Here is a 26769-nt window from a genome sequence, read left to right on the forward strand (position 1 = left end):
GTGTATATATATGTGTGTATATATACATATGTGTATATATATGTGTGTATATATGCATATGTGTATATATACACACATAAATACATTCTTTTTTAGATTCTTTTCCATTATAGGTTATTACAAGACATCGTACATAGTTTCATGTACTATACAGCATATCCTTGTTGGTTATATATTATATATATAGTAGTGTGTATATTTTGATTGCAAACTCCAAATTTATCCCTTCCCCCTTTCCAGTTTGGTAACCATAAGTTTGTTTTCTCCGTCTGTCTGGTTAGATTTAAGTCTCATAAATGGAGTCTGTTATTCTTTATTGTGTTAATGACTTCCTAGTCATCTAAATTTGACTAGGAAGAAAGCTGAATGATGGGAATTTTTGGTTAACGAGTGTTTCTCAAATACTAATGTTTTGTACATATCCCGTTTTCTTATATAGGCCAGCTGTGAGGCCTGGTGAAAAATAATCAAGTGCAATAATGTTCTGCAGTAGGAAGAAATCACTTGGTAAGTATTGAGTTCTTCAGGAGATACAAAGCAAATATGATTTTTTTTAGCATTCATTTTAATGTCAAAGAGGTATAATTTATAAACAAAAACCACATAGATCTTGAGTGTTCTGTTTGAGCTTTGACAATTTTATGTAGATTTGTAATTATCACCAAAAAGCAAGAGACAATATTTCCCTCACTCCAGAAAGTTCCTTATGTCCCCCTTTTTCATTTTCCCTGCATTGTACACAACCACCTTCTGATTTCTATTTGGTTGATTTGCCTATTTTTGAAATTAGTATAAATGAAATCATGCAGCATGTATTCTTGTGTCTTCTTTCACTAAGTGTAAGGTTTTTGACATATTTCCGTGTGATTGCATGTATCAATATTTTGTTATTCAGGTTTTTTCTTGTAAAGCAGTATTCCATTGTATGAATATACCAACACTTAAAACTAAGATCATATGGTTAGAAATAATTTAGGTTCATTATGGCAAGAAACATTTGGTTTTTGGTTGAGTAATTTGTCTAGCAGAACAGTTTTAATAGTATTCTAGTGTTAAGAAATACAGCATTGTGACCTGAGAGTATTAATCTTGTCTTAAACCTTGTTAGTCAGTGACAGATTATTGTGTAGTTTTTCCTTTAGTGGAAGTTTATTTGGTTTATTACTGCTGCTTTATTTCAGACTTGTTAGAGAGGAAAGGCTGGATTAGAGTATATCTAATACTCTTTTTCTAATCCTATGTGTGACAGTTGGTTAATCCACTTTGATAGGCAGTTATTTCTTGGTGCAGTCTGTTCACTTGTTGGACACATTCATTCCGATGTTCAGTTTCATAATGAGCTGAAATCTGTCTCAGTGTAATTTGCACATGTAGGTCATTAGTTATGCCCTCTGGGGCAATATTTTCATATTTCCAGAGCTTATTTAAGAGTCTAGAATTATTGTTGTCATTTTTTCTTTTTCAAATCAAGTGATTTATTTATATCTAGTCACTGGTATTATCTTAATAATGTAAACATTAGATTAACCAGTTTTGACAAGGACAAGTTTCCAACAGAATCTATTGTTGCGAGGTTTTGATAAGTTCAGTTTCACTCTTTTAAAGTAATTTCTATGTATATATGAATGCATATGCATAAAATAAGCAATTTTTTATGAGTAAAAATAAGAAAATAGAAGTAACTGTAATTGGACAGTCCAGAGATAACTGCTCCAGAGTGCCATGTTGCCCAATTTAGAGAGCTCCAATCAGTGACCTCTAATTAATACGTTAATGTATATTTATCCACGTTATCTCCAGATGGAACTATGGTGTGCATCATTTTGAAACTGGCTCTTAAATCATAATGTTGAAATCATAGATACCTTTTCTACCTTAAACTTTTCTCTCTAACATTATATTTTTTTATATTTTCCTCTAACTTTTAATTTTGAAAATGTTGGAACATACAAAAAATTGGAAGAATGATAAACACCCAAATACCTTTCACCTAAATTCTACAGTTGTTACATTTTGCCACATCTGTTTCCTCTTTTTCCTTTCCCTTCCACCAGCGCACACCCAAACACATGCATACACATAAACCTTTTTGTTATTGAAGACATCATGACTCTTATCCCCAAATACTTAAGCACAGATCTCCTAAGAACAAGGACATTCTCCATCTTAACTGGAGTATTGTCACCACATCCAAGAAATGTAACATTTAAGAACAAGTAACATACATTCCATTTTTTTCAGTTTCCCCAATTGTCCCCACATCTCATGTCTCAGAGCTTGTTTTTATTTTTAGTATGATACCTAATTATAATGTTCACAACATTGTGTTTGGCTTTAAACTCCTTTAAGTTTTCTTTTAGATTTAGAATAGTTTGTCATCATGTTGATTTTTGGCAAAAATCATTCTACTTAGTCGTTTTGGATTGAACATCTTGGGCGCAAATACTATGAAATAATACTTAAATGGGAAACTAATAAATTAGTTACTTGAACCACTCTTGATGGGGAACACAACTTGCTGATCTTCCTCATATAGAATTTCATTTTACACACTGTCATTGCTATTTGTAATGAGCTATTAAGTAGTCCATTTGTAAATAGCTTTGTAATGAGGTGAAATTTTGCCACATAGTTGGGACTATATTCACTGTGGTGCTAACTGGCAGAGAAAGCTGAGGCTAGTTCCTTCCTCTTGGACTTGTTACAGTGGCCACATGACTTGAGGCACTGACTTTGGTGTCACCATCATTGCATCATCATGATTGGGAATGTTACATCTTTCATTCAGTTCAGTCGCTCAGTCGTGTCCAACTCTTTGCGACCCCATGAATCGCAGCATGCCAGGCCTCCCTGTCCACCACCAACTCCCGGAGTTCACTCAGACTCACGCCCATCGAGTCCGTGATGCCATCCAGCCATCTCATCCTGGGTTGTCCCCTTCTCCTCCTTCCCCCAATCCCTCCCAGCATCAGAGTCTTTTCCAATGAGTCAACTCTTTGCAGGAGGTGGCCAAAGTACTGGAGTTTCAGCTTTAGCATCATTCCTTCCAAAGAAATCCCAGGGTTGATCTCCTTCAGGATGGACTGGTTGGATCTCCTTGCAGTCCCAGGGACTCTCAAGAGTCTTCTCCAACACCACAGTTCAAAAGCATCAATTCTTCGGTGCTCAGCCTTCTTCACAGTCCAACTCTCACATCCATACATGACTACTGGGAAAACCATAGCCTTGACTAGACAGACCTTAGTGGGCAAAGTAATGTCTCTGCTTCTGAATATACTATCTAGGTTGGTCATAACTTTTCTTCCAAGGAGTAAGCGTCTGTTAATTTCATGGCTGCAGTCACCATCTGCAGTGATTTTGGAGCCCCCCAAAATAAAAGTCTGACACTGTTTCCATTGTTTCCCCATCTATTTCCCATGAAGTGATGGGACCGGATGCCATGATCTTCGTTTTCTGAATGTTGAGCTTTAAGCCAACTTTTTCGCTCTCCTCTTTCACTTCCATCAAGAGGCTTTTTAGCTCCTCTTCACTTTCTGCCATAAAGGGTGATGTCATCTGCATATCTTGATTCTTTAGATTATCAGTTCTTGTAGATCTATTTATAGACTGGAGATCTTTGTTTTTTAGTTGCTAAGTCATGTCCGACTGTTTGTGATTCCATGGACTGCAGCACGCCAGGCTTCCCTATCCTCCACACTCTCCTGGAGTTTGCTCAAGTTCATGTACATTGAATCAGTGATGCTATCTAACCATCTCATCCTCTGCCGCTCTATTCTCCTTTGGCCTTCAATCTTTCCCAGCATCAGGGTCTTTTCCAATGAGTCGCCTCCTCGGATCAGGTGGCCAAAGTACTGGAGCATCAGCTTTGGCATCAGTTGATGCTGGAGACCTTATTCAATCTACAATATTCATTTATTTACCATTTTGCCACATTTGCTTCCTCTTCTTCCTCTCCTCTCCTTCCTCTCCTCTCTCTTCCACTCCTCTATTCAGGCAGTCCACAAACATTTTTGAGCACCTATGATATGCTAGGTAGTACCAACTTTACTTCACATAACTTTTTATGATTTAGTAAAAACATGTATCTTTATACAATTAAGTTTACAGTAGCAGTGATAACTTAATAACAATTTACCAAACATCACTACCAGTATGTTTTCCAGAGGAGCACAGACTGGAGAACTTCTAGTCAGCCTGCTGTTGTCAGGGGGAGAATCAGGCAGAAGTGATATTTTACTTCAATGAGTTATTTAAGATCTACATTTAAGAAATGTGCACTTATATTTACATAAAGTTTCACATCATCATCAGGAAGCTTGGGACATTGATGATGTATGTGAAAATATAACAAGCCAATCATTAAGTGTTGTGGGAACATAAGAATTTTCTCTCAGATATATGCTTTACTATTTATTATCTCCATATCCATGTAAATCTCACAGTCTTCAGCATGTGGAAAATTCTAGCTAACTGATTCAAGTATTTAAAACACACTTAGAGTCTATTTGTTTGTTTGTTTGTTATTTGTAATTCATCCTTTTGGTGTAAGCTTGAATGGGAGGTCCAAAGATAACCACGTTAAAGCATATATGTGCTTCATATTTTACATATGAACAACAAAGAATGCTGTTCATATGTAAAATACCTAATTCAGATTTTAGGTTGTTAGGTAATATGGGATGCAAAAGAAGTAGATAATTGGAGGCTTTATTTAAGCTCTAAAGCTATTATTGATTCCAAAATGTGAGGGTTGTGGAGCAACATGCATTATTCCATAGGGTGCAGGCTGGGAAGATCAGACCAAGGTCACATTATGTGTTTCATCGGCCCTTCCCAGGCCCCTTCCTTCAAAAAATATTGAAAATTAAGTTTTACAGTTGTGAGAGTTTAAAGACAAATATAATCCAGGTTGGATTCGTTATTCAGTCCATTTCAATCGCTCAGTCGTGTCCAACTCTTTGTGACCCCATGAATTGCAGCATGCCAGGCCTCCCTGTCCATCACCAACTCCCGGAGTTCACTCAGACTCATGTCCATCGAGTCAGTGATGCCATCCAGCCATCTCATCCTGGGTTGTCCCCTTCTCCTCCTGCCCCCAATCTCTCCCAGCATCAGAGTCTTTTCCAATGAGTCAACTCTTTGCAGGAGGTGGCCAAAGTACTGGAGTTTCAGCTTTAGCATCATTCCTTCCAAAGAAATCCCAGGGCTGATCTTCAGAATGGACTGGTTGGATCTCCTTGCAGTCCAAGGGACTCTCAGGAGTGTTCTCCAACACCACAGTTCAAAAGCATCAATTCTTCAGCACTCAGCTTTCTTCACAGTCCAACTCTCACATCCATACATGACCACTGGAAAATGTATCCATTATTATTATATCCATTTTTCTTCTAACTTTAAATGAAAATTTAAACATTTTTGTGTTCCTTAAAAGTATTGTGGGCTCTAGGTGCTGCATATACTGTGCCTACAAAGGAGGCAGTGCTTTAGTTGAAGTTAAGATACCTGTATATTATTTCGTAGGTACTTGGTTGTTCCTATTGCAGAGGACTTGTGACACAAAAGATGAATAAGACATTCCATTTGTTTCTTTAATATATATACTGCTTCTCTAGTGAAACTATCCATCTTGTTACCGTAGTTATTTTAAACTTCATGTCTGACAGTCCCAATATCTAGATTATCTGTGAGCCTGCTTATATTTTCTATCTCTTGGTTTTCAATAGTTTGTTATTGTGCTATACCATACCTGCTAGTTTATTATTAAAATCTATACATTGCATGTGAAAAAGTTACAGAGGGTCTGGATGTTATTTTTCTTCAGGAGATTTACCTTTCTTCCAGCAGGCAGTAAGAGAAGGAACAGGTCATTTTGATCCAGTCAAGAACTGAGACAAGTTAAGGCTGGGTTTCAGTGTTTATAAGACCTTGTATGCTTTAGTTTGTTCTCGCTCTAAGTCAATCCAAGTCCTAGTATGTTACTAGGACCCTTCTTCCCTGCCAGGCTCTGAATTCTAATTATTGTCTCATCTCTGGGCAGGTTAGGAATTACCACATGCCTCAGGGGAAGGGAACAGAGTATCGGGTTCATTTCAGTATATTTCTCTTCTCTGTTGGAACTTTTCCCTTAAAGTCCTGGCTGATTTTGTTGTTCCATGGTAGTTTCAAACAGCTTTGTACATGTCATCTCTTATAATTGTTCTCAATAGATGGGTTTTCCTGATATTTCCTGTTTTATTGGGAAGCAGATTGTTTTAAAACAGTCTGTTTTATAAGATTATCGAAAACTACATTATATAACATTATTCTATAGTTGTTCAGTTCAGTCACTCAGTCGTGTCCGACTCTTTGCAACCCCATGAATTGCAGCACGCCAGGCCTCCCTGTCCATCACCAACTCCTAGAGTTCACTCAAACTCATGTCCATTGAGTTGGTGATGCCATCCAACCATCTCATCCTCTGTTCTCCCCTTTTCCTCCTACCCCCAATCCCTCCCAGCATTAGTCTTTTCCAGTGAGTCAACTCTTTGCATGAGGTGGCCAAAGTATTGGAGTTTCAGCTTTAGCATCAGTCCTTCCAGTGACACCCAGGACTGATCTCCTTTAGGATGGACTGGTTGGATCTCCTTGCAGTCCAAGGGACTCTCAAGAGTCTTCTCCAACACCACAGTTCAAAAGCATCAATTCTTCAGCCCTCAGCTTTCTTCACAGTCCAACTCTCACATCCATGCATGACCACTGGAAAAACCATAGCCTTGACTAGATGGACCTTTGTTGGCAAAGTAATGTCTCTGCTTTTGGATATACTATCTAGGTTGGTCATAACTTTCCTTCCAAGAAGTAAGCGTCTTTTAATTTCATGGCGGCAGTCACCATCTGCAGTGATTTTGGAGCCCCCAAAAATGAAGTCTGACATTGTTTCCCCATCTATTTCCCATGAAGTGATGGGACTGGATGCCATGATCTTCGTTTTCTGAATGTTGAGCTTTAAGCCAACTTTTTCACTCTCCTCTTTCACTTTCATCAAGAGGCATTTTAGTTCCTCTTCATTTCTGCCATAAGGGTGATGTCATCTGCATATCTGAGGTTATTGATATTTCTCCTGGCAATCTTGATTCCAGCTTGTCCTTCTTGCAGCCCAGCGTTTCTCATGATGTACTCCGCATATAAGTTAAATAAGCAGGGTGATAATATACAGCCTTGACGTACTCGTTTTCCTATTTGGAACCAGTCTGTTGTTCCATGTCCAGTTCTAACTGTTGCTTCCTGACCTGCATATAGGTTTCTCAAGAGGCAGGTCAGGTGGTCTGGTATTCCCATCTCTTTCAGAATTTTCCAGTTTATTGTGATCCACACAGTCAAAGGCTTTGGCATAGTCAATAAAGCAGAAATAGATGCTTTTCTGGAGCTCTCTTGCTTTTCCGATGATGCAGCAGATGTTGGCAATTTGATCTCTGGTTCCTCTGCCTTTTCAAAAACCAGCTTGAACATCTGGGAGTTCACGGTTCACGTATTGCTGAAGCCTGCCTTGGAGAATTTTGAGCGTTACTTTCCTAGCGTGTGAGATGAGTGCAGCTGTGTGGTATTTGAGCATTCTTTGGCATTGCCTTTCTTTGGGATTGGAATGAAAACTGACCTTTTCCAGTCCTGTGGCCACTGCTGAGTTTTCCAAATTTGCTGGCATATTGAGTGCAGCACTTTCATAGCATCATCTTTCAGGATTTGAAATAGCTCAACTGGAATTCCGACACCTCCACTACCTTTGTTCATAGTGATGCTTTCTAAGGCCCACTTGACATCACATTCCAGATGTCTGGCTCTAGGTGAGTGATCACATCATCGTGATTATCTGGGTCATTAGGCAAGTATTTTAGACTGTTAGGATTAGAAGTAAGAAATGAGCAAAATGAATAGTTAAGTTGAATAAGAAAATAATTGTTAATCAATATGTTAATCAGTTGTCTTTACTAGAATGGGTTTAAGCTTTAGCTATGACACATATACAAATATAGATCTATTTTGAGCTGCCTCATTGCAGTGAATAATGCAGTAATACTCAGAATTGCATTCTATGTCATACATGTTTATTGGTATTAGAACATATTTCCAAATACATTGTTCCAATTCTCCAGTTTATTATTTAGTATTTCCAACTGTGTAATAATCTAATTGTCATACTTTGGTTTTATTAAAAAAATTCTCTTTATTTTATTTTATTTTTTTTTAATTTTAAAATCTTTAATTCTTACATGCGTTCCTAAACATGACCCCCCCCCCACCTCCCTCCCCACAACATCTCTCTGGGTCATCCCCATGCACCAGCCCCAAGCATGCTGCACCCTACGTCAGACATGGACTTGAAAAATTTCATCCATAGAAGTATAATGAGTTATTATTAAAGATGGTTTATATTTCTTCCATAGACCCACACCTTAGAACAGTCCTTTAATTTAGTGTTTGAGCCAATACCTGGCATATAGTAAGCACCTACTGAATGGTTGCTGTTGTTGTTATTATTTTAAGTAGTGTTAGTAAATGCTGTGTGTGTGTTAAGTTGCTTCAGTCGTTTTCGACTCTTTGTGGACTGTAGCCCACCAGGTTCCTGTGTCCTGTGGACTGTAGCACACCAGGTTCCTGTGTCCATGGGATTCTCCAGGCAAGAATACTGGAGTGGATTGCCATGCCCTCCTCTGGGGGATCTTTCTGACCCAGGGATTTGAACCCCCATCTCTTATGTTTCCTGCACTGGCAGGCAGGTTCCTTACCACTATTACCACCTGGGAGGCTATAGAGATTTTGTCTATAAAATGTCGAAATCTCACTCCCCATGATGGCAAGAATCCCACACTTCCCAGCCCACAATCAGGATGGTGGACCTATTCTCCAAAACATTACTTTCACTATTTGTTCAAATAGAACTTTGTAATTTAAAGAAGATTAAGATTTTTTATTTCTAGTCTTAGTTTTGAAATCTGGATTTTCTCTTGATGGTGGAATGAAGTCTGAAAGTTTATGAGGTAATCCCAAACATGGTATTTTTTATAAAGAAAAATACTTTTAATAATTCAGAAATGAAAAGCCTACTGTGAATTGTAAACCTGCCTTCATATGATGAATAAACCAATTAAAGCATCACATTTCAATGATTTTGACTGAAATGATCTTGTATCACTGTGGTAGTGCTGGTTGTCTTATGTTAATTTCAACCTTGACTGGTAGTTCAATCATTCACTTACTCATTTATCCACTCATCCAGTCAGTCAGCCAGTCATTTCATAGATACATACTAATACCTGTTACTCACCAGACACTGTTCCAAACAGAAAAGAAACAACTGTGGACAAAATATTTTTTTTTTTGGTTTGTTTTTTTAGTATAAATTTATTTATTTTAACTAGAGGCTAATTACTTTACAATATTGTATTGGTTTTGCCATACATCAACATGAATCTGCCATGGGTATAGACATGTTCCCAATCCTGAACCCCCTCCCACCTCCCTCCCCATACCATCCCTCTGGGTCATCCCAGTGCACCAGCCCCGAGCTGTATCATGCATTGAACCTGGACTAGCAATTCATTTCACATATGATATTATACATGTTTCAATGCCATTCTCCCAAATCATCCCACCCTTGCTCGCTCCAGAGTCCAAAAGACTGTTCTATACATCTGTGTCTCTTTTGCTGTCTCACATACAGGGTTATTGTTACCATCTTTCTAAATTCCAAATATATACGTTAGTATACTGTATTGGTGTTTATCTTTATGGCTTACTTCACTCTGTATAATAGGCTCCAGTTTCATCCACCTCATTAGAACTGATTCAAATGTATTCTTTCTAATGGCTGAGTAATACTCCCTCGTGTATATGTACCACAGCTTTCTTATCCATTTGTCTGCTGATGGACATCTAGGTTGCTTCCATGTCCTGGCTATTATAAACAGTGCTGCAGTGAACATTGGGGTACATGTGTCTCTTTCAATTCTGGTTTCCTTGGTGTGTATGCCCAGCAGTGGGATTGCTGGGTTGTATGGCAGTTCTATTTCCAGTTTTTTTTAAAGGAATCTCCACACTGATCTCCATAGTGGCTATACTAGTTTGCATTCCCACCAACAGTGTAAGAGGGTTCCCTTTTCTCCACACCCTCTCCAGCATTTATTGCTTGTAGACTTTTGGATAGCAGCCATTCTGACTGGCATGAAATGGTACCTCATTGTGGTTTTGATTTGCATTTCTCTGATAATGAGTGATGTTGAGCATATTTTCATGTGTTTGTTAGCCATCTGTATGTCTTCTTTGGAGAGATGTCTATTTAGTTCTTTGGCCCATTTTTTTATTGGGTCATATATTTTTCTGGAATTGAGCTGTAGGAGTTGCTTATATATTTTTGAGATTAGTTGTTTGTCAGTTGCTTCATTTGCTATTATTTTCTCCCATTCTGAAGGCTGTCTTTTCACCTTGCTTATAGTTCCCTTTGTTGTGCAGAAGCTTTTAATTTTAATTAGATCCCATTGGTTTATTTTTGCTTTTGTTTCCAATATTCTGGGAGGTGGGTCATAGAGGATCCTGCTGTGATTTATGTCAGAGAGTGTTTTGCTTATGTTCTCCCCTAGGAGTTGTATAGTTTCTGGTCTTACGTTTAGATCTTTAATCCATTTTGAGTTTATTTTTGTGTATGGTGTTAGAAAGTGTTCTAGTTTCATTCTTTTACAAGTGGTTGACCAGTTTTCCCAGCACCACTTGTTAAAGAGATTGTCTTTAATCCATTGTGCATTCTTGCCTCCTTTGTCGAAGATAAGGTGTCCATAGGTGTGTGGATTTATCTCTGGGCTTTCTGTTTTGTTCCACTGATCTATATTTCTGTCTTTGTGCCAGTACCATACTGTCTTGATGACTGTGGCTTTGAAGTCAGGCAGGTTGATTCCTCCATTTCCATTCTTCTTTCTCAAGATTGCTTTGGCTATTCGAGGTTTCTTGTATTTCCATACAAATTGTGAAATTATTTATTCTAGCTCTGTGAAAAATACCATTGATAGCTTGATAAGGATTGCATTGAATCTATAGATTGCTTTGGGTAGTATACTCATTTTCACTATATTGATTCTTCCGATCCATGAACACGGTTTAATTCTCCATCTATTAGCTTTGATTTCTTTCACTAGTGTTTTATAGTTTTCTATATATAGGTCTTTAGTTTCTTTAGGTAGATATATTCCTAAGCATTTTATCCTTTTGATTGCAATGGTGAATGGAATTGTTTCCTTAATTTCTCTTTCTGTTTTCTCATTATTAGTGTATAGGAATGCAAGGGATTTCTCTGTGTTGTTTTTATATCCTGCAACTTTACTATATTCATTGAATAGCTCTAGTAATTTTCTGGTGGAGTCTTTAGGGTTTTCTATGTAGAGGATCATGTCATCTGCAAACAGTGAGAGTTTTACTTCTTCTTTTCCAATTTGGATTCCTTTTATTTCTTTTTCTGCTCTGATTGCTGTGGCCAAAACTCCCTAAACTATGTTGAACAGTAGTGAAGAAAGTAGTCACCCTTGTCTTGTTCCTGACTTTAAGGGAAATGCTTTCAATTTTTCACCATTGAGGATAATGTTTGCTGTGGGTTTGTCATATGTCGCTTTTATTATGTTGAGGTATGTTCCTTCTATTCCTGCTTTCTGGAGAGCATTTATCATAAATGGATGTTGAATTTTGTGAAAGGCTTTCTCTGCATCTATTGAGATAATCATATGGCTTTTATTTTTCAATTTGTTAATGTGGTGTATTACATTGATTGATTTGCGGATATTGAAGAATCCTTGCATCCCTGGGATAAAACCTACTTGGTCATGATGTATGATCTTTTTAATGCGTTGTTGGATTCTGGTTGCTGGAATTTTGTTAAGGATTTTTGCATCTATGTTCATCAGTGATACTGGCCTGTAGTTTTCTTTTTTGTGGCATCTTTGTCAGGTTTTGGTATTAGGGTGATGGTGGCCTCATAGAATGAGTTTGGAAGTTTACCTTCGTCTGCAATTTTCTGGAAGAGTTTGAGTAGAATAGGTGTTATCTTTTCTATCAATTTTTGGTAGAATTCAGCTGTGAAGCCATCTGGACCTGGGCTTTTGTTTGCTGGAAGATTTCTGATCACAGTTTTAATTTCCGTGTTTGTGATGGGTCTGTTAAGATTTTCTATTTCTTCCTGGTTCAGTTTTGGAAAGTTGTACTTTTCTAAGAATTTGTCCATTTCTTCCAAGTTGTCCATTTTATTGGCATATAGTTGCTGATAGTAGTGTCTTATGATCCAGAATTTCTGTGTTGTCTGTTGTGATCTCTCCATTTTCATTTCTAATTTTATTGATTTGATTTTTCTCCCTTTGTTTCTTGATGAGTCTGGCTGATGGTTTGTCAATTTTATTTATCCTCAAAGAACCAGCTTTTGGCTTTGTTGATTTTTTTCTATGGTTTCTTTTGTTTGTTTTGCATTTATTTCTGCCCTAATTTTTAAGATTTCTTTCCTTCTCCTAATCCTGGGGTTCTTAATTTCTTCCTTTTCTAGTTGCTTTAGGTGTAGAGTTAGGTTATTTATTTGACTTTTTTCTTGTTTCTTGAGGTATGCCTGTATTGCTATGAGCCTTCCCCTTAGCATTGCTTTTTACCATGTCCCACAGATTTTGGGTTGTTGTGTTTTCATTGTCATTCATTTCTATGCATATTTTGATTTCTTTTTTGATTTCTCCTGTGATTTGTTGTTATTCAGCGGCATGTTGTTCAGTCCATCTGTTGGAATTTTTAATAGTTTTTCTCCTGTAATTGAGATCTAAACTTACTGCATTATGGTCAGAAAAGATGCATGGAATGATTTCAGTTTTTTTGAATTTACCACAGCTAGGTTTATGGCCCAGGATGTGATCTAACCTGGTTAAGGTTACATGTGCCCTTGATAAAAAGGTGAAATTCATTGACAAAACAGATTTTAAAAATAAAAACCTCTTAAACCTGTATGACGCTTACATTCTTGTGGGGGTAGGGGGAGAGATAGTTAACAATAAATGAATAAGTTAGTCATCTTGTGTACTGGAGGTGTTGCAGTTTTAAAAATGATAATCAGGGAAGGCTGAACTGAGGAAGACATAGTTGAGCAAATATCTGAAAGAAGTGAGAAGGGGGTCATGTAATTACTGGAGGACAAGCATTTTAGGCAGAGAGACCAGCAAGTGTAAAACTTTGAGGTGAGAGTGTGCCTGGCCTGTTAGAGGAACAACAAAGAGGCACTGTGCCTGGAGATGACTGACTGAGCAAGGGGGAGGGTGGTGGTTAGGGCTAGATCCAGTTATTTTTTTTCTGAAGCTTTAAACTAATACAAAACTAAGTATTAAAGGTAATGTTCATTTAGCATGAGAAAAAAAATCCTTATAAATCTCAATTTTGAAAATCCGTAACATACTGTGCATATCACAAAATTCAGAAAAATAACAGCTTTGTTAATTCACTACTTGATAGACCTTTATAATACCTTTGTTCCTCTACTTTTGGTGCCCTATTTTTTGATTGCCTCTTTTATGACCATTGTTTTGTGCATAACTTTCTGTAGAGATACTAGAAAGATAATTCATTTTTCCCTCTAGCACATTAAAATTAGTTTTAAAATTATGATAGCCTAGAATAAAATCACTGCAGATGGTGATTTCAGCCATGAAATTAAAAGACACTTCCTCCTTGGAAGAAAAGTTATGACCAACCTAGATAGCATATTCAAAAGCAGACATTGCTTTGCCAACAAAGGTCCATCTAGTCAAGGCTATGGTTTTTCCAGTGGTCATGCATGGATGTGAGAGTTGGACTGTGAAGAAAGCTGAGTGCCGAATAATTGATGCTTTTGAACTGCGGTGTTGGAGAAGACTCTTGAGAGTCCCTTGGACTGCAAGGAGATCCAACCAGTCCATTCTAAAGGAGATCGGTCCTGGGTGTTCTTTGGAAGGACTGATGCTAAAGCTGAAACTCCAGTACTTTGGCCACCTCATGCAAAGAGTTGACTCATTGGAAAAGACTTTGATGCTGAGAGGGATTGGGGGCAGGAGGAGAAGGGGATGACAGAGGATGAGATGGTTGGATGGCATCACCGACTCAATGGACGTGAGTATAAGTGAACTCCAGGAGTTGGTGATGGACAGGGAGGCCTGGCGTGCTGCAATTCATGGGGTCACAAAGAGTCGGTCATGACTGAGCAACTGAAGTGAACTGAGAGTAACTTTGCAACTTCATGACTTCATAATGTCATGTAAAGATTTAGAACTGTTAACCTTGGGAAAACTTCCATCAAGTTTCCTTCATATCTGAGCTGTTACAGATGTGCTTAACTATTTATGATACTATTGCAAATGGGTTTGTGCTCTGTCAGCCCTGGGATCATAATAAATTTTATACATTCAATCCTCATGTAAAGAGAAAAATATATGATAGGCTTATTACATATCAAGGATACTCAAGCATTTGATTCTCCTAATACTATAATGTGAGATAAATTTTGTTTTGACTAGTAGTTAATGAAAAGTAAACCTTCCATGTACAATTTTACATGTGTGATGATGGGAGGAATCCTTCACAGATTAACTTCTGGCTCAGTGTTGCAAACTCCTGTTTCTTCCATGATTCACATACTTCTGCTTCCAGGTGCTACCAGACACAGTCATATTGCCATATGACCTTGGGCTATGCACTTTCATCTTGCCATGCTAGGTAATTCCCCATGGAGACAGAACTATTCCTACTTTGGGGGTGACCGCCAGTAACTTTATATGGAAGTGACAGTGAATCACATAAATACATTCTGCTAAACACAAACTCAGTGTATTTTTAACTTGACAGTCTTTTATCCCAGCATTGTCTAGAACAAGGCAAAATGTGATGGGAGGGAATAGAGTGGAGACAATGATCTTAGCCCTTGTGGCTAAAATATTTTAATCTTGCACATCAAAAAACAAGACAGAGTGAAACAGATTTCTAGTGTTACTCCCAGGGTCTTGGGATGAAATGTGCAAGTGAGGTAAGCTGAAGCTTAAGCTTCATTAGAAGAACTGGCTTCTTTCCTGAGCAAAATTGGACATTTTGTGTGGAGGACAGAGATGAGTCTTGTGGTAGGCAGATTCATGCCCCACTCATGCAAAGATAAAAGTGTCCATGTCCTAATCCTTGGAACTTGTGAACCTGTGACCTTACATGGTAGAAGACACTTTGCAGATGTGATGGAGTTAAGGCTCTTAAGATAGGACAATTATTCTAGATTATAAAAGTGGGCTTGTTGTAATGAAAAGGGTTTCTTCTAAGAGGGATGCAGAAGCCAGAGGAGGTGCTGTAGTAATGAAAGCAGGAGTCAGAGTGATGGCATACATGACCAAGGAATTAGGGCAGCCCTAGAGGCTAGAAAAGGCAAAGCACAGACCCAGTCTTGATGAACAGCTCAGTTTCATCCCTGTGAGATCCATTTTCACTCTTTTGACTTCCATAATAATAAGACAATACATTAGTACTGTTTTAAACAACTACAATTGTGGTGATTTCCTAGAGCAGCAATCGGAAACTACTGCAATCCTGGAACTGTCACTCTGTTCTGTTGAAAATAGATGAAAGAGTAGGAGTGAGGAGACCCAAGGGGAGGCTATTACCACAGCCAGGAGGAGAGGTGAGGTGGCTTGGACCAGAGTGTGGGCAGAAGAGGGGCGGAGATGTGGGCAGACTTCTTTTCTGCTCAAAGTTCTGGCTCTCTTTCATCTCCTTTAAAATGTGTTTTATTTGGCTGCTTCATGAATAGGTAAAGAAATCAAGGCTCCTATGTTTTTCTTTTCATCTTTTCAATTGGTCCAATATTCTGCTAGAAGGTACAGCTGAGGAGGAACTGTAGATGTCCTCTTGCAAAGCCCATATTTCACCACATTTTGGGTGACAGACCACCTCCACCAAATGCCTTATCTTTTTAGTAAATGACTATGACTCAGCTTGGACTGGGTCCAACCTACCACACTCCAGTTTGTATTTGCCTAAGTTCCCTTCAGAGCTTCCCAGGACAGGTGGGAAAGACTTTGACCCCCCCACCTGGACTTGACTTTCCTTTACTCTGCTTTCTGTGGCCCTCTAGGCCTCCCTTCCACTTCGTTGCTGTGCACATTTATATGACCTTTGAACATGATGGCTGGCTTACTTATTTTTCCTTCACTGTCTAGAATAGAGCCTTTACTCAATATTTACTGAAGTTCAGTAAATATTCCTGCAATAAATCACTTAGTCTTGGCTCCAGCAGATTTTATTTGCCAAATGGTTTCATAAATTAAGGCTCAGAAACCAGTATGTACTAAAGAAACTTAATTTATAGCCCTACACATCTCAAAATGACAAACACAAGCTCTGAGAAACACAGCTTCCTGTGTAAGCCCTGGGGTGTGAAGCAGATAAGAGCCCTCCTCGAGTTTCCTTCTCACATCTCTGTCTTTCCCACATGGGGTTCTTTCCTCTCACTTTGTGACAGGTGGCTTGATTTCCCTTGAATAGCTGGATTGTGCCTCACAAAGGCAAATTAAATGTCCTTCAGCTTTTTCCAGGCTCTTGTGATCCTTGGGGTAGATTCTGATTTTTTTTTTTTTTCATTTTGAATGGATAGGCTGTGGGAAAATATAGCTATTTTTTATCTGTATAGGAAATATTCTGATCCTGGCATAGTTCATAGCAATATAGTTTTTGCTGTAGATAATCAAATTGTAAGAGAATGTAGATAAAAATCCAGTTTTCTAGTATTGTATCCATGAGAAAAAAGTTGGTAAGAAAACAAGTTTTGGACAGGGGTTTGGGAAAGCCTCCAGTGAGAGGTCAGTCAGGTTCTCTGGCGGAGGGCGGTGGTACTCCACTGTGAAGCAGAGAGAAGCCTGGAAGCAATGAAATATAAGGAGTCACAGGGCCCCAGGTTTGATTGAGAGGGAGTCTGTGTTTTGAAGTACATCCTGAGTATCACTTTGAAAAAAAATCTTTTGGCTGTGCCCCAGGGCATGTAGGATCTTAGTTCCCTAACCAGGGATTGAACCCACACCCCTGCATTGGCAACAGGAAGCCTTAATCACTGAACCACCAGGGAAGTCCCCTGGAGCATCACTTTTGTTGAGAGAGGTCTCATCTTCCTGTCTTTGACCTCTGGACATAGGCGTGGGTACATTAATGTGCAGTTCTCTAATCATTTCTGCATGGTACCACCCACCATCTCCTTAGAATCTCTTCCAAGCTCCTTTTACAGTCAGTGTTTGAAATCAGATTCTATTACATAATTGTGCTAGGCCTTTATTTTTCTTACTTGTAAAGTGGTGTTAATAATAGCAAGTACCTAATAGGATTGTTGTGAGGGTTAATTCATGTGAAATGCTTCATACAGCATCTAACTTTTAAGGAGTGCTCAGTACACATTAGCTGTTATTCTTTTTACTGTATTACAGTGAAGTCTTAAATCTCCAGTTGTGAATCTGTACTTACAGAAGAAAGCCACATGGTGAGGCTCATGGGAAGATTCTATTGATTTAACTTGTAATGTGTATAGTATAATTCATGTATGCTCGAAGAGAAATGAATTAGTAAAATATTTTTATATTTCTTCGTGAAGCTGTAGGAAGTCATGAGAGGAACAAAACTCTCAATAAATCAAGTTTTCCAAATATCTGGACCTGATAAGCAAATTGGCTCAACCCAGAGGAAAACAATCCCAGGGCCCTTTAGCGTTTGTTAACTCCCCTAACTTTGTTTCCAAGCTCTTTTGTGAGCAGGAGAATTTTAAAAAATCATGGAAGGGTTTTTTTTTTTTTTTTTGCCTCAATTCTCCTGTTAGTTTGCTTTTTAAATGTCAACAAATCCTCGCAGATGCAGGTCGCCACTGAGTTTCAGTAGAAAACCCTGATTCGGGATACACATTTTTCAATTGTATCGGAATGTGCTCTTGGAGTCAAATCAGGAAATCTTGAAGGCTGGGGAACTCTTTTTTTTTTTTTTTTGTCTTTAAAACCTTGCCCTGTTCATTGTTCTTTCCTCATGTCTTTAATGAATTACTTTGGCTCCCAACCACACAGGCCAGATTGTGAAAAATGAAAGAACATTAAGAAGGGAAAACACTTAAGTTATTAATTTGGCTTGAGGGAAATTTTGCCCAACCCAAAATCCTACAACCCTCAAACCTCAAGTGACACTCCATGTTTGGAGACATTCTTCAACTTCTGGACTGGGACCAGCCTTCATGAGGAAATATTAGTTTGTGCTATCAGGATTTTATAGGGACACCCCCGAATTCTTCATGATGCTTTCTCATTTCATGGTTTGGGGGAGCTAAAGCCAACTGCCTAGACACTGACCTCTAAGCTACATTTGGTGAAGGACAAAATGCTCTGGAGTTAAATGAAGAAAGAGAGTGTGCTTGTTAATTATGGGCTCATAGTTGCTGTGATCACTCATGGGCCCAATGGAAACCTCCTAAATCTTCCCCTTACTCTTAGTCTTGTTAACAGAATTGCTACATTTACTAACTAATTTTAAACACTAAGGTCACATTGACATCGTTTGGAGACAAAGAATCAATGCATATTTGCCAATTTCTACTGAAAATATTCAGAAAATTACTTTAGACCCTCTTTAGTAATAGTAGTAATAGTGACATTGACTATATGAACCTAGATGATTTCCTCTTTTTCACCTGTTATTTTTTCATTAAAAAAAGGCATTTTTGAGTATTTTTCTGTTTATAAAGTGCTTTGCAAACATTTTCTCACTTCATGATGGCCCCATAATGTGGCATTTTATTACTGAGGAAGCATGGGTAAGGAGAGTTTCCTGAGTAAAAGTGCTCACACAGATGATCTGGTGGAAGGAGATCTCAAGTATCTTGCTTCACTATCTTGGCGGCTGCTTCTCAGGGCTCCTTCATCAGACTCACTTAATAATTATTTATTTGGCTGCACTGGGTCTTAGTTGTGGCACTCAGGATCTTAGTTGTGGCATGCAGGATCTTTACTTAGTTGTGGCATGTGGGGTCCAGTTCTCCAAGTAGGAATTGAACCTGGGCCCCATGCATTGGAAGCGTGGAGCCTTAGCCACTGGACCATGAAGGAAGTCCCCATTATCAATCTCATTTTTATGGGTCTAAAACCTCTTGCTAACATGAGAACAGCATTGTGCTTACAATTAAAAATTTCCAGCAGAGCAGTCTTAGGTCCCTCCCATCTTTTAAACTTATGTCTTAGTGATCCTCTAACACTTTGGGTTTTTTCTAGATGCATCTCCTCCTTCCGTAAGGAAAGGCAAGCGTACATAATACATAAATGGATATGGTTTTATTGTCTGAAACCAAGTCAAACTAACTGTCAGCCCTATAAGAAAATTATTTCAGGGGATGAGGGGGTTCCTCCAGGTCATATTCTGAAATTCAGGTTACTCTTTTTAATAAATGTTCCCTAACATTTAACTGATTTATAATCATTTCATAAAATAGATAGGGTAGCCTCACTTAGTTATCTTCTCTATGTAACTGGAAGCACATGACTCAAAGACACGCATTCCATGAGTGCTTCATTGATATTTTGTTTGATTGAGGTAGACAAATTATTTTGGTCTTGCTGAGATTTGAGGAGTGAAGTCTATTTCCAGCACCCTGTAGGAAAAAGGACTTTGAGGGTTTAATGACTTCTTTTGCCTCTTCTCTGGAGCAGATTAAAAACAATGTCTAAGATAATTTTGCTTCTGCTAATGGTTATTGTCTTGCCCACTGAAATGGTGAAGGATGGCTTCCTATCCAAGCACATGTCTTTGGTGGGCTCCTCAGCTGTCACAAAAGAATGTTAGCGCTGTTACCAGCTTCCTCTTCTGCCTTATACATCTATATTCAGCTAGCAACACAGAGTAGCAGCTTTCCAGGTATTTCCTAGGAAGTTCAATCTCAACCTTATAGTCATTTAGTGTTTAGCACAAGTGCAGTTGAGAGGAATATTTTTTTAAATCTATAAAAATGTTTTATTATAGAATAGTAATATATTTTTCTTTATACAAATGCAGTAATAAAAGGAAAATTTAAGTTCTTTTTATGGTGAAAGGGGCCAACCACAATCATCATACAGCCTTGCATGTTTTTTTCTTTCTCCATGGTTGTCTGCTTGGCCATATGTAAGTATAGCTAGGACCTACAGGGGAGTTAACGTCCCCTGGGGCAACAAGGGGGTGCTTAGGGTCAGGTAAACACTTTTGAGAGGCATTTTTATAATTTTCCTTGAAGAGCCAAGTCTCTGTTGCCCCTCTCACATCTTCTGATACTTTGTAAAGCATGTTTATATACATTTTTCTTCATTTCTTTCTTGAAGTCAGTTTTCTTACTTTAGGTTTAAGGAACAGAAGTGACGACTCTTGACTTGTACTTCACCAGAGAGGAATAATAATTAAGATGATAGCTCAAAGGACATGAAGTTCATTTGCTCATTTAAATATCCTAAAATACATTTTTGAACTTCATCACTTCAGCAGAGAACTGATGTTGGGCCTTAGAAACTACAGAATGTTGGGCCCACAGAAACTCTTGTTGGGCCCTTGGGATTATATTTGAGATATCCCTAGGCTTATTATAAAACACAGTTCTAAAAATCTCACTTTATGTTCTTTTAAAAAACCAATTTATTTCTGTTTGATTGTTCTGGGTCTTTGTTGTTGCCGGGCTTTTCTCTAGCTGCTGCTGGTGGGGGCTACTCTAGTTGTGGTGTGTGGGCTTCTCCTTGCAGCGGCTTCTTTTGATGTGGAACATGGGCTCTAGGGCATGCAGACTTCAGTAGCTGTGGTTCCCAGGTCCTAGTGTGCAGGTTCAATAGTTGTGGTGCCTAGACTTAGCTGCTCCTCCTCATGTGGGGCTTCCTGAATCAAGGGTCAAATCTGTGTTTCCTACAATGGCAGGTGGGTTCTTTACCACTGAGCCACCAGGAAAGTCCTCACTTTATGTTTTTTATATCAAACAATGACTACTTTATGGGGAGTTCTTAGAGAAATTATTGTTTTAGCAAAGAGCTAATACATAATTATACTTTCCCAAAGAAATTGGTTTATTTTACCTTTTAAGGTCTTCCCTGTAGCTCAAATGGTAAGAATCTTGCCTGCAATGCAGGAGACCTGGGTTTGATCTGTGGGTCGGGAAGATCCTCTGGAAAAGGGAATGGCAGTCCACTCCAGTATTGTTGCCTGTAGAATCCCATGGACAGGAGGTCTGCAGTTCATGGGACCACAAAGAGTTGGACACGACTGAGCGACTAACACTACTACTACTAGACATGCCTCCCTTTTTTCTGTAGAATTGGTGGTCTACCTGGAACAGATATGTAGGTCATCATGTCAGGCATTTTTATTTTCATTATGGACTCTAGCTGATCATCATCCTTTTATTGTTTCCTCCACTCAACTTTACTTTCAATACTTAAACTGTTATTCTTCTTCTTGTACATTCTTGAGTAGTTATTTTGGAGACATCTTGTATGTAAATGCTCTTGCATGTTTAAAGATGTTTTTATTGCCCCTTCATGATCGATTATTTTACTGGGTATAGAATTTTAAGTTCAAAATATTTTCCTTAAAACTGGAAGGCATCACTCCTGTGTTTTCTATCATCCTTGTGGCTGATGAGAAATTTCATGTTGGTCTAATTCTTGTAACTCTGGGGCTAACCTTTTTTTTCCTTGTGGAGGAAGACTTCTTTCTGGAGGAAAACTTCTTTCCTTCTGGAAGTTTTAAATGTTTTTCTCTTTATTTTTAGAATTCAAAATTTTATGAATGTTTGTTTATGTATGTTTTTCATTTTCATTCATCCTGATTGGCACTTGATGGCCCTTTTGCTTTGAAGAGTTGTCTTATTCTTGTGCAGAGAAATTTTCTTCTATTTATTTCCTTCCATCCATTGTTTATATTTTTTTCTCCCAAGTGTTTTTTTTTCACATTTCATTTTTGTCATTTTCATACATATTTTAAGAGATTTCTTCAGTCTTAGTTTTCATTCTGTCTTTCCTACTATACAGTTTGTGCATTAAATATTTTTAATTTCCAGGAGCTTTCTCTTGTCCTGTATTTTCTTTGTTCCTATTAGCTTGCTCTTGTTTTATGGGTGCCATGTCTTCTTGAATATCTTCAAGGTACTAATTAGAATTAAAAACAAAAACAACCCTCTTCCCCCACCTGCTTTCAGCATTATCTCTTCCCCTTGGAGTCTTCTACTTTGTGTTCTTGGTTTTTCTCAGATGTCTTATGTGACTTATGGTTGCTGGTTTGTGTTTACAAATGAAGGACTAGATGGATTAGTGTGGTTTCAAAGTCTTTTTCCTGTCAGGCCTCTCTTTAAATAGGAGGTCCAGTGATAGAGTCAGCTCACAGAGTTTTCCCATGTGTCTTAGTCTGTTCTGTTTGCTATAACAGAATACACAGACTGGTTGGCTTGTAAACAACATAAATTTATTTCTCACAGTTCTTGACGCTGGGAAGTCTACGATCAAGGTATTGGCAGATTTGGGGCTGATGAGAGCATGCTTGCTAGTTCATATATAGTTGTCTTCTTGCTGTGTCTTCACATAATGGAAGGGGCAAAGGAACTCTCTAGGGCCCTTTTTTTTTTTTTTAAAAAAAAAACCCTTTTATTGGGGTGTAGTTGATTTACAGTGCTATGTTAGTTTCAGGTGTACAGCACAGTGAATCAGCTATATATATATATATATATATATATATATATACACGCACATACATACATATATCCACTCTTTTCTTTTTGGATTCTTTCCCATATAGGCTGTTACAGAGTGTGGAATAGAGTTCCCTGTGCTGTACAGTAGGTAATTAGTTATCTATTATATATATATGTATATATACTTTCCCTGGTAGCTCAGACAGTAAAGCGTCTGCCTACAATGCGGGAGACCCAGGTTCGATCCCTGGGTCAGGAAGATCCCCTGGAGAAGGAAATGGCAACCCAATCCAGTACTCTTGCCTAGAAAATCCCATGGACTGAGGAGTCTCGTAGGCTACAACCCATGGGGTTGCAAACAGTTGAACACGACTGAGCGACTTCACTTCATATATATATATGGAGAAGGCAATGGCAACCCACTCCAGTACTCTTGCCTGGAAAATCCCATGGACAGAGGAGCCTGGTAGGCTGCAGTCCATGGGGTCACGAAGAGTTGGACACTTACTGAGCAGCTTTACTTTCACTTTTCACTTTCATGCATTGGAGAAGGAAATGGCAACCCACTCCAGTTTTCTCGCCTGGAGAATCCCAGGAACAGCGGAGCCTTGTGGGCTGCCGTCTATGTGGTCGCACAGTTGGACACGACTGAAGCGACTTAGCAGCAGCAGAATATATATATATATATATATATATATATATATATATATATATATATATATATTAGTGTGTAAATGTCAATCCCAAACTCATAATTTATTCCTCACTCCTTTACCTCTTGGTGACCATAGTTGGTTTTCTACATCTGTGACTGTACTTCTGTTTTGTAGATAAGTTCATTTGTACCTTTTTCTTTAGATTCCACATATAAACAGTCTATGATATTTGTCTTTCTGTGCCTAACTTCATTCAGTATGATAATCTCTAGGTTCATCCGTGTTGCTGCAAATGACATTATTTTGTTTGTTTTTATGACTGAGTTATATTCCATTGTATATATGTACCACATCTTCCTTATTCCTACTGATAAGGATTTAGGTTACTAAATTTAGGTTACTTCCATGTCCTGACTATTGTAAATAGTGCTGCAAGGAACAATGGGGTGCATGTATCTCTTTGAATTATAGTTTTCTCCAGGTATATGACTAGGAGTAGGATTGCTGGATCATGTGGTAGACCAATTTTTGTTTTTAAGGGACATCCATACTGTTCTTCATAGTGGCTGCATCAATTTACATTCTTACTAACAGTGTAGGAGGATTCAGTGGGGCCTCTTTTATAAAGGCACTAATCCCATTTGTGGGGGCTCCACCCTCATGACCTAATTACCTTCCAAAGGCTTTCAAATATTATATCAGGGATTAAGTCTCAACATTTGAATTTGGGAGGAGCAGAGATAATCATTCTATAGTGTTGTGGTATAGTCAGGCAATCTGGCAAACCCTGCAATTACCCCAGGAAGGCAGGTTTTACTAGGGCTTAAGTCAGCTGTAGGTGATGTGGGGGTTTGCAGCTGCTTCTCTCTTAGGCCTGAACACCCACTCTTGGTTTCCTCCCTCAGCATGTTGCCTGCTCTCTTCAATGGGTGAGGGAAGGGTGTGTAAGAGGGCCCAACTGGCTCAATTACAATTTAATTATTTTGGTAATGCTCCAAAGCTAAGGGTATCAGATAACTTATGTTCCAAACTGGGATGCTTAAAAATTATTTATTATTTATTTGGCTGCATCAGGTCTTAGTTACAGCATGTGGGGTCTTCATTGTGGCATGTGGGATCTTTCCTTGAGGCGAGTGGGCTTCTCTCTCATTGTGGCACATGGACTTAGTTGCACTGTGGCGTATAAGAAAAGTTATGACTAACCTAGATAGTATATTCAAAAGCAGAGACATTACTTTGCCGACTAAGTTCCATCTAGTCAAGGCTATGGTTTTTCCTGTGGTCATGTATGGATGTGAGAGTTGGACTGTGAAGAAGGCTGAGCGCTGAAGAATTGATGCGTTTGAACTGTGGTGTCGGAGAAGACTCTTGAGGGTCCCTTGGACTGCAAGGAGATCCAACCAGTCCATTCTGAAGGAGATCAACCCTGGGATTTCTTTGGAAGGAATGATGCTAAAGCTGAAGCTCCAGTACTTTGGCCACCTCATGCGAAGAGTTGACTCATTGGAAAAGACTCTGATGCTGGGAGAGATTGGGGGCAGGAGGAGAAGGGGACGACCCAGGATGAGATGGCTGGATGGCATCACGGACTCAATGGGCGTGAGTCTGAGTGAACTCTGGGAGATGGTGATGGACAGGGAGGCCTGGCGTGCTGCGATTCATGGGGTCGCAAAGAGTTGGACACGACTGACCGACTGAACTGAACTGAACTGAACAGGGGTCAGTCCTATGTCCCCTGCATTGGAAGGCAGATTCTTAACTACTGGACCACTAGGTAAATATTCCCAAACTGGGACACTTCTTAGAGTAAAAGGCCACCCTATTAATCATTTTGCCAAGCTAATAGGCATAACTACAGCACACTCTCAATCTTTGTATTTATTGGCTGAATTTGGAACTTGTCTGGAGCACCACTGTGAAAAACCAGTCTTCTAATTCTTTTGGCTAGCGTTGTTCCTATCTTTTTATTTTTTTGGACAACTTGATTCCATCTGATTTCTATTTTATTTTCTAGACTGTCTTTAAAATATATGAGCCTCTGCTAACTCACATTCTTATTTTCTAACACTGTTATGTTTTTATTCTTTAGAAAAATATTTTCTGTCATTTCAGTGGGACCTGAAAGGAAAGGGAAGTAGAAGGACATGCTATCTTGAACTGTGAGCTCTTTCATTTCACTGTGAACATATGCTAGCTTACTGTATTTTATAATCCATGTGTATCACTTTGCTTCTTTTTGGAACCAGACACATTTAGTGACACCAGTTGTGCAGGAATGAGCTTACCTTGGTAAATGATAAATCCCCTGGTGAGCACTTTCCTTTTATTACTCTTCCATCTCGAAGGATGCCTATGAAGTGGCAGATGTTAAATCATTGAATCTCTGAGCAGTTCTCAGTGGGCATTGTTTATGGGGAATTCGGTCTCGGCTTCCTCTTCTTGGCAGGATGTGACTTATTGCCAACAGGGGTTTATATCCCTTCACATACTGTTGTAGTACATGGAAGAATGTCAATTCCTACAAAGATAATTCAGGCCTAGCATAAAAAGGCAAAAGGCAGAAAACTGGGAATTTAGATCCAAAGCCAGAATTTTGCAGGACTTAAGGAATGGATAAAAATCTGCCAGAATTTTTTTTCATGAAGACTCAGTTCAGAGGGGGGTTCATGTTTGGGAACACATGTAAGAATTAAAGATATTAAAATTTAAAAAATAAAAAACTGAAAAAAAAAAAAAAAGACTCAGTTCAGAAAGAAAATGCTTACTGAAAGTATAGAAGTAAAGATGAAGACTTAATAAGATGAATTTAAAAGTAAATAGGGACTTCCCAAGTGGCACAATGGTCAAGAATTTGTCTGTCAATTCAGGAGACTCTAGAGATGCACGTTTGATCCCTGGGTTGGGAAGACCTCCTGGAGAAGGAAGTGGCAACCCATTCCACTATTTTTGCCTGGAAAACTCCATGGATAGAGGAGCCTGGCAGGCTACAGTCCAGGGGTGTCACAAAGAGTTGGACGTGACTGATCTACTAAGTGAGCACACAGATATAAATAGGAGAGAACCTCCTGGCTCTAACAGAGTCTCAAGGGGCAAGAGCAGTGTGAACACTAGGGAGAGGATCCAGAATTTCCCAGCACAGAAATTACTCCTTTGGCCACTTTGGGAAATGGCTGTTTTCAGTCCTTGGGGAGGGTAGTTTCATGGAGACACTGGATAGGAGTCAAGATTCTGATATTTAGAGTAAGCAAAACTAGAAACAGAACTATAGAATTCTGTGCTCGGATGTGCTTCATATAAATGTGTAATTTAAAAATGATCATCAACTGAATGTATATGATCTAAACTAAAGCCAATTAATATGAGCACATTTGATTTTTTAATGTTTGATTTTATATTGATGTATAG

General features: G+C 38.6%; 1 protein-coding gene across 6 annotated transcripts in view; it reads left to right on the plus strand.

Annotated features, from left to right (window-relative positions):
• Positions 1–26769, plus strand: part of ATP8B4 (ATPase phospholipid transporting 8B4 (putative)) — a 293676-nt gene that overhangs the window by 17367 nt on the left and 249540 nt on the right. For all 6 annotated transcript variants that reach the window (XM_069596531.1, XM_069596528.1, XM_069596532.1 and 3 more), the window contains one exon: positions 440–507. In XM_069596531.1, coding sequence (XP_069452632.1) covers positions 480–507 — 28 coding nt within the window. In that variant the 5' untranslated portion in view covers positions 440–479. The remainder of the gene's footprint in view (positions 1–439; positions 508–26769) is intronic.

This window comes from Ovis canadensis, chromosome 7 (genome assembly GCF_042477335.2).
Source record: "Ovis canadensis isolate MfBH-ARS-UI-01 breed Bighorn chromosome 7, ARS-UI_OviCan_v2, whole genome shotgun sequence".
NCBI classification, from domain to species: Eukaryota; Metazoa; Chordata; class Mammalia; order Artiodactyla; family Bovidae; genus Ovis; species Ovis canadensis.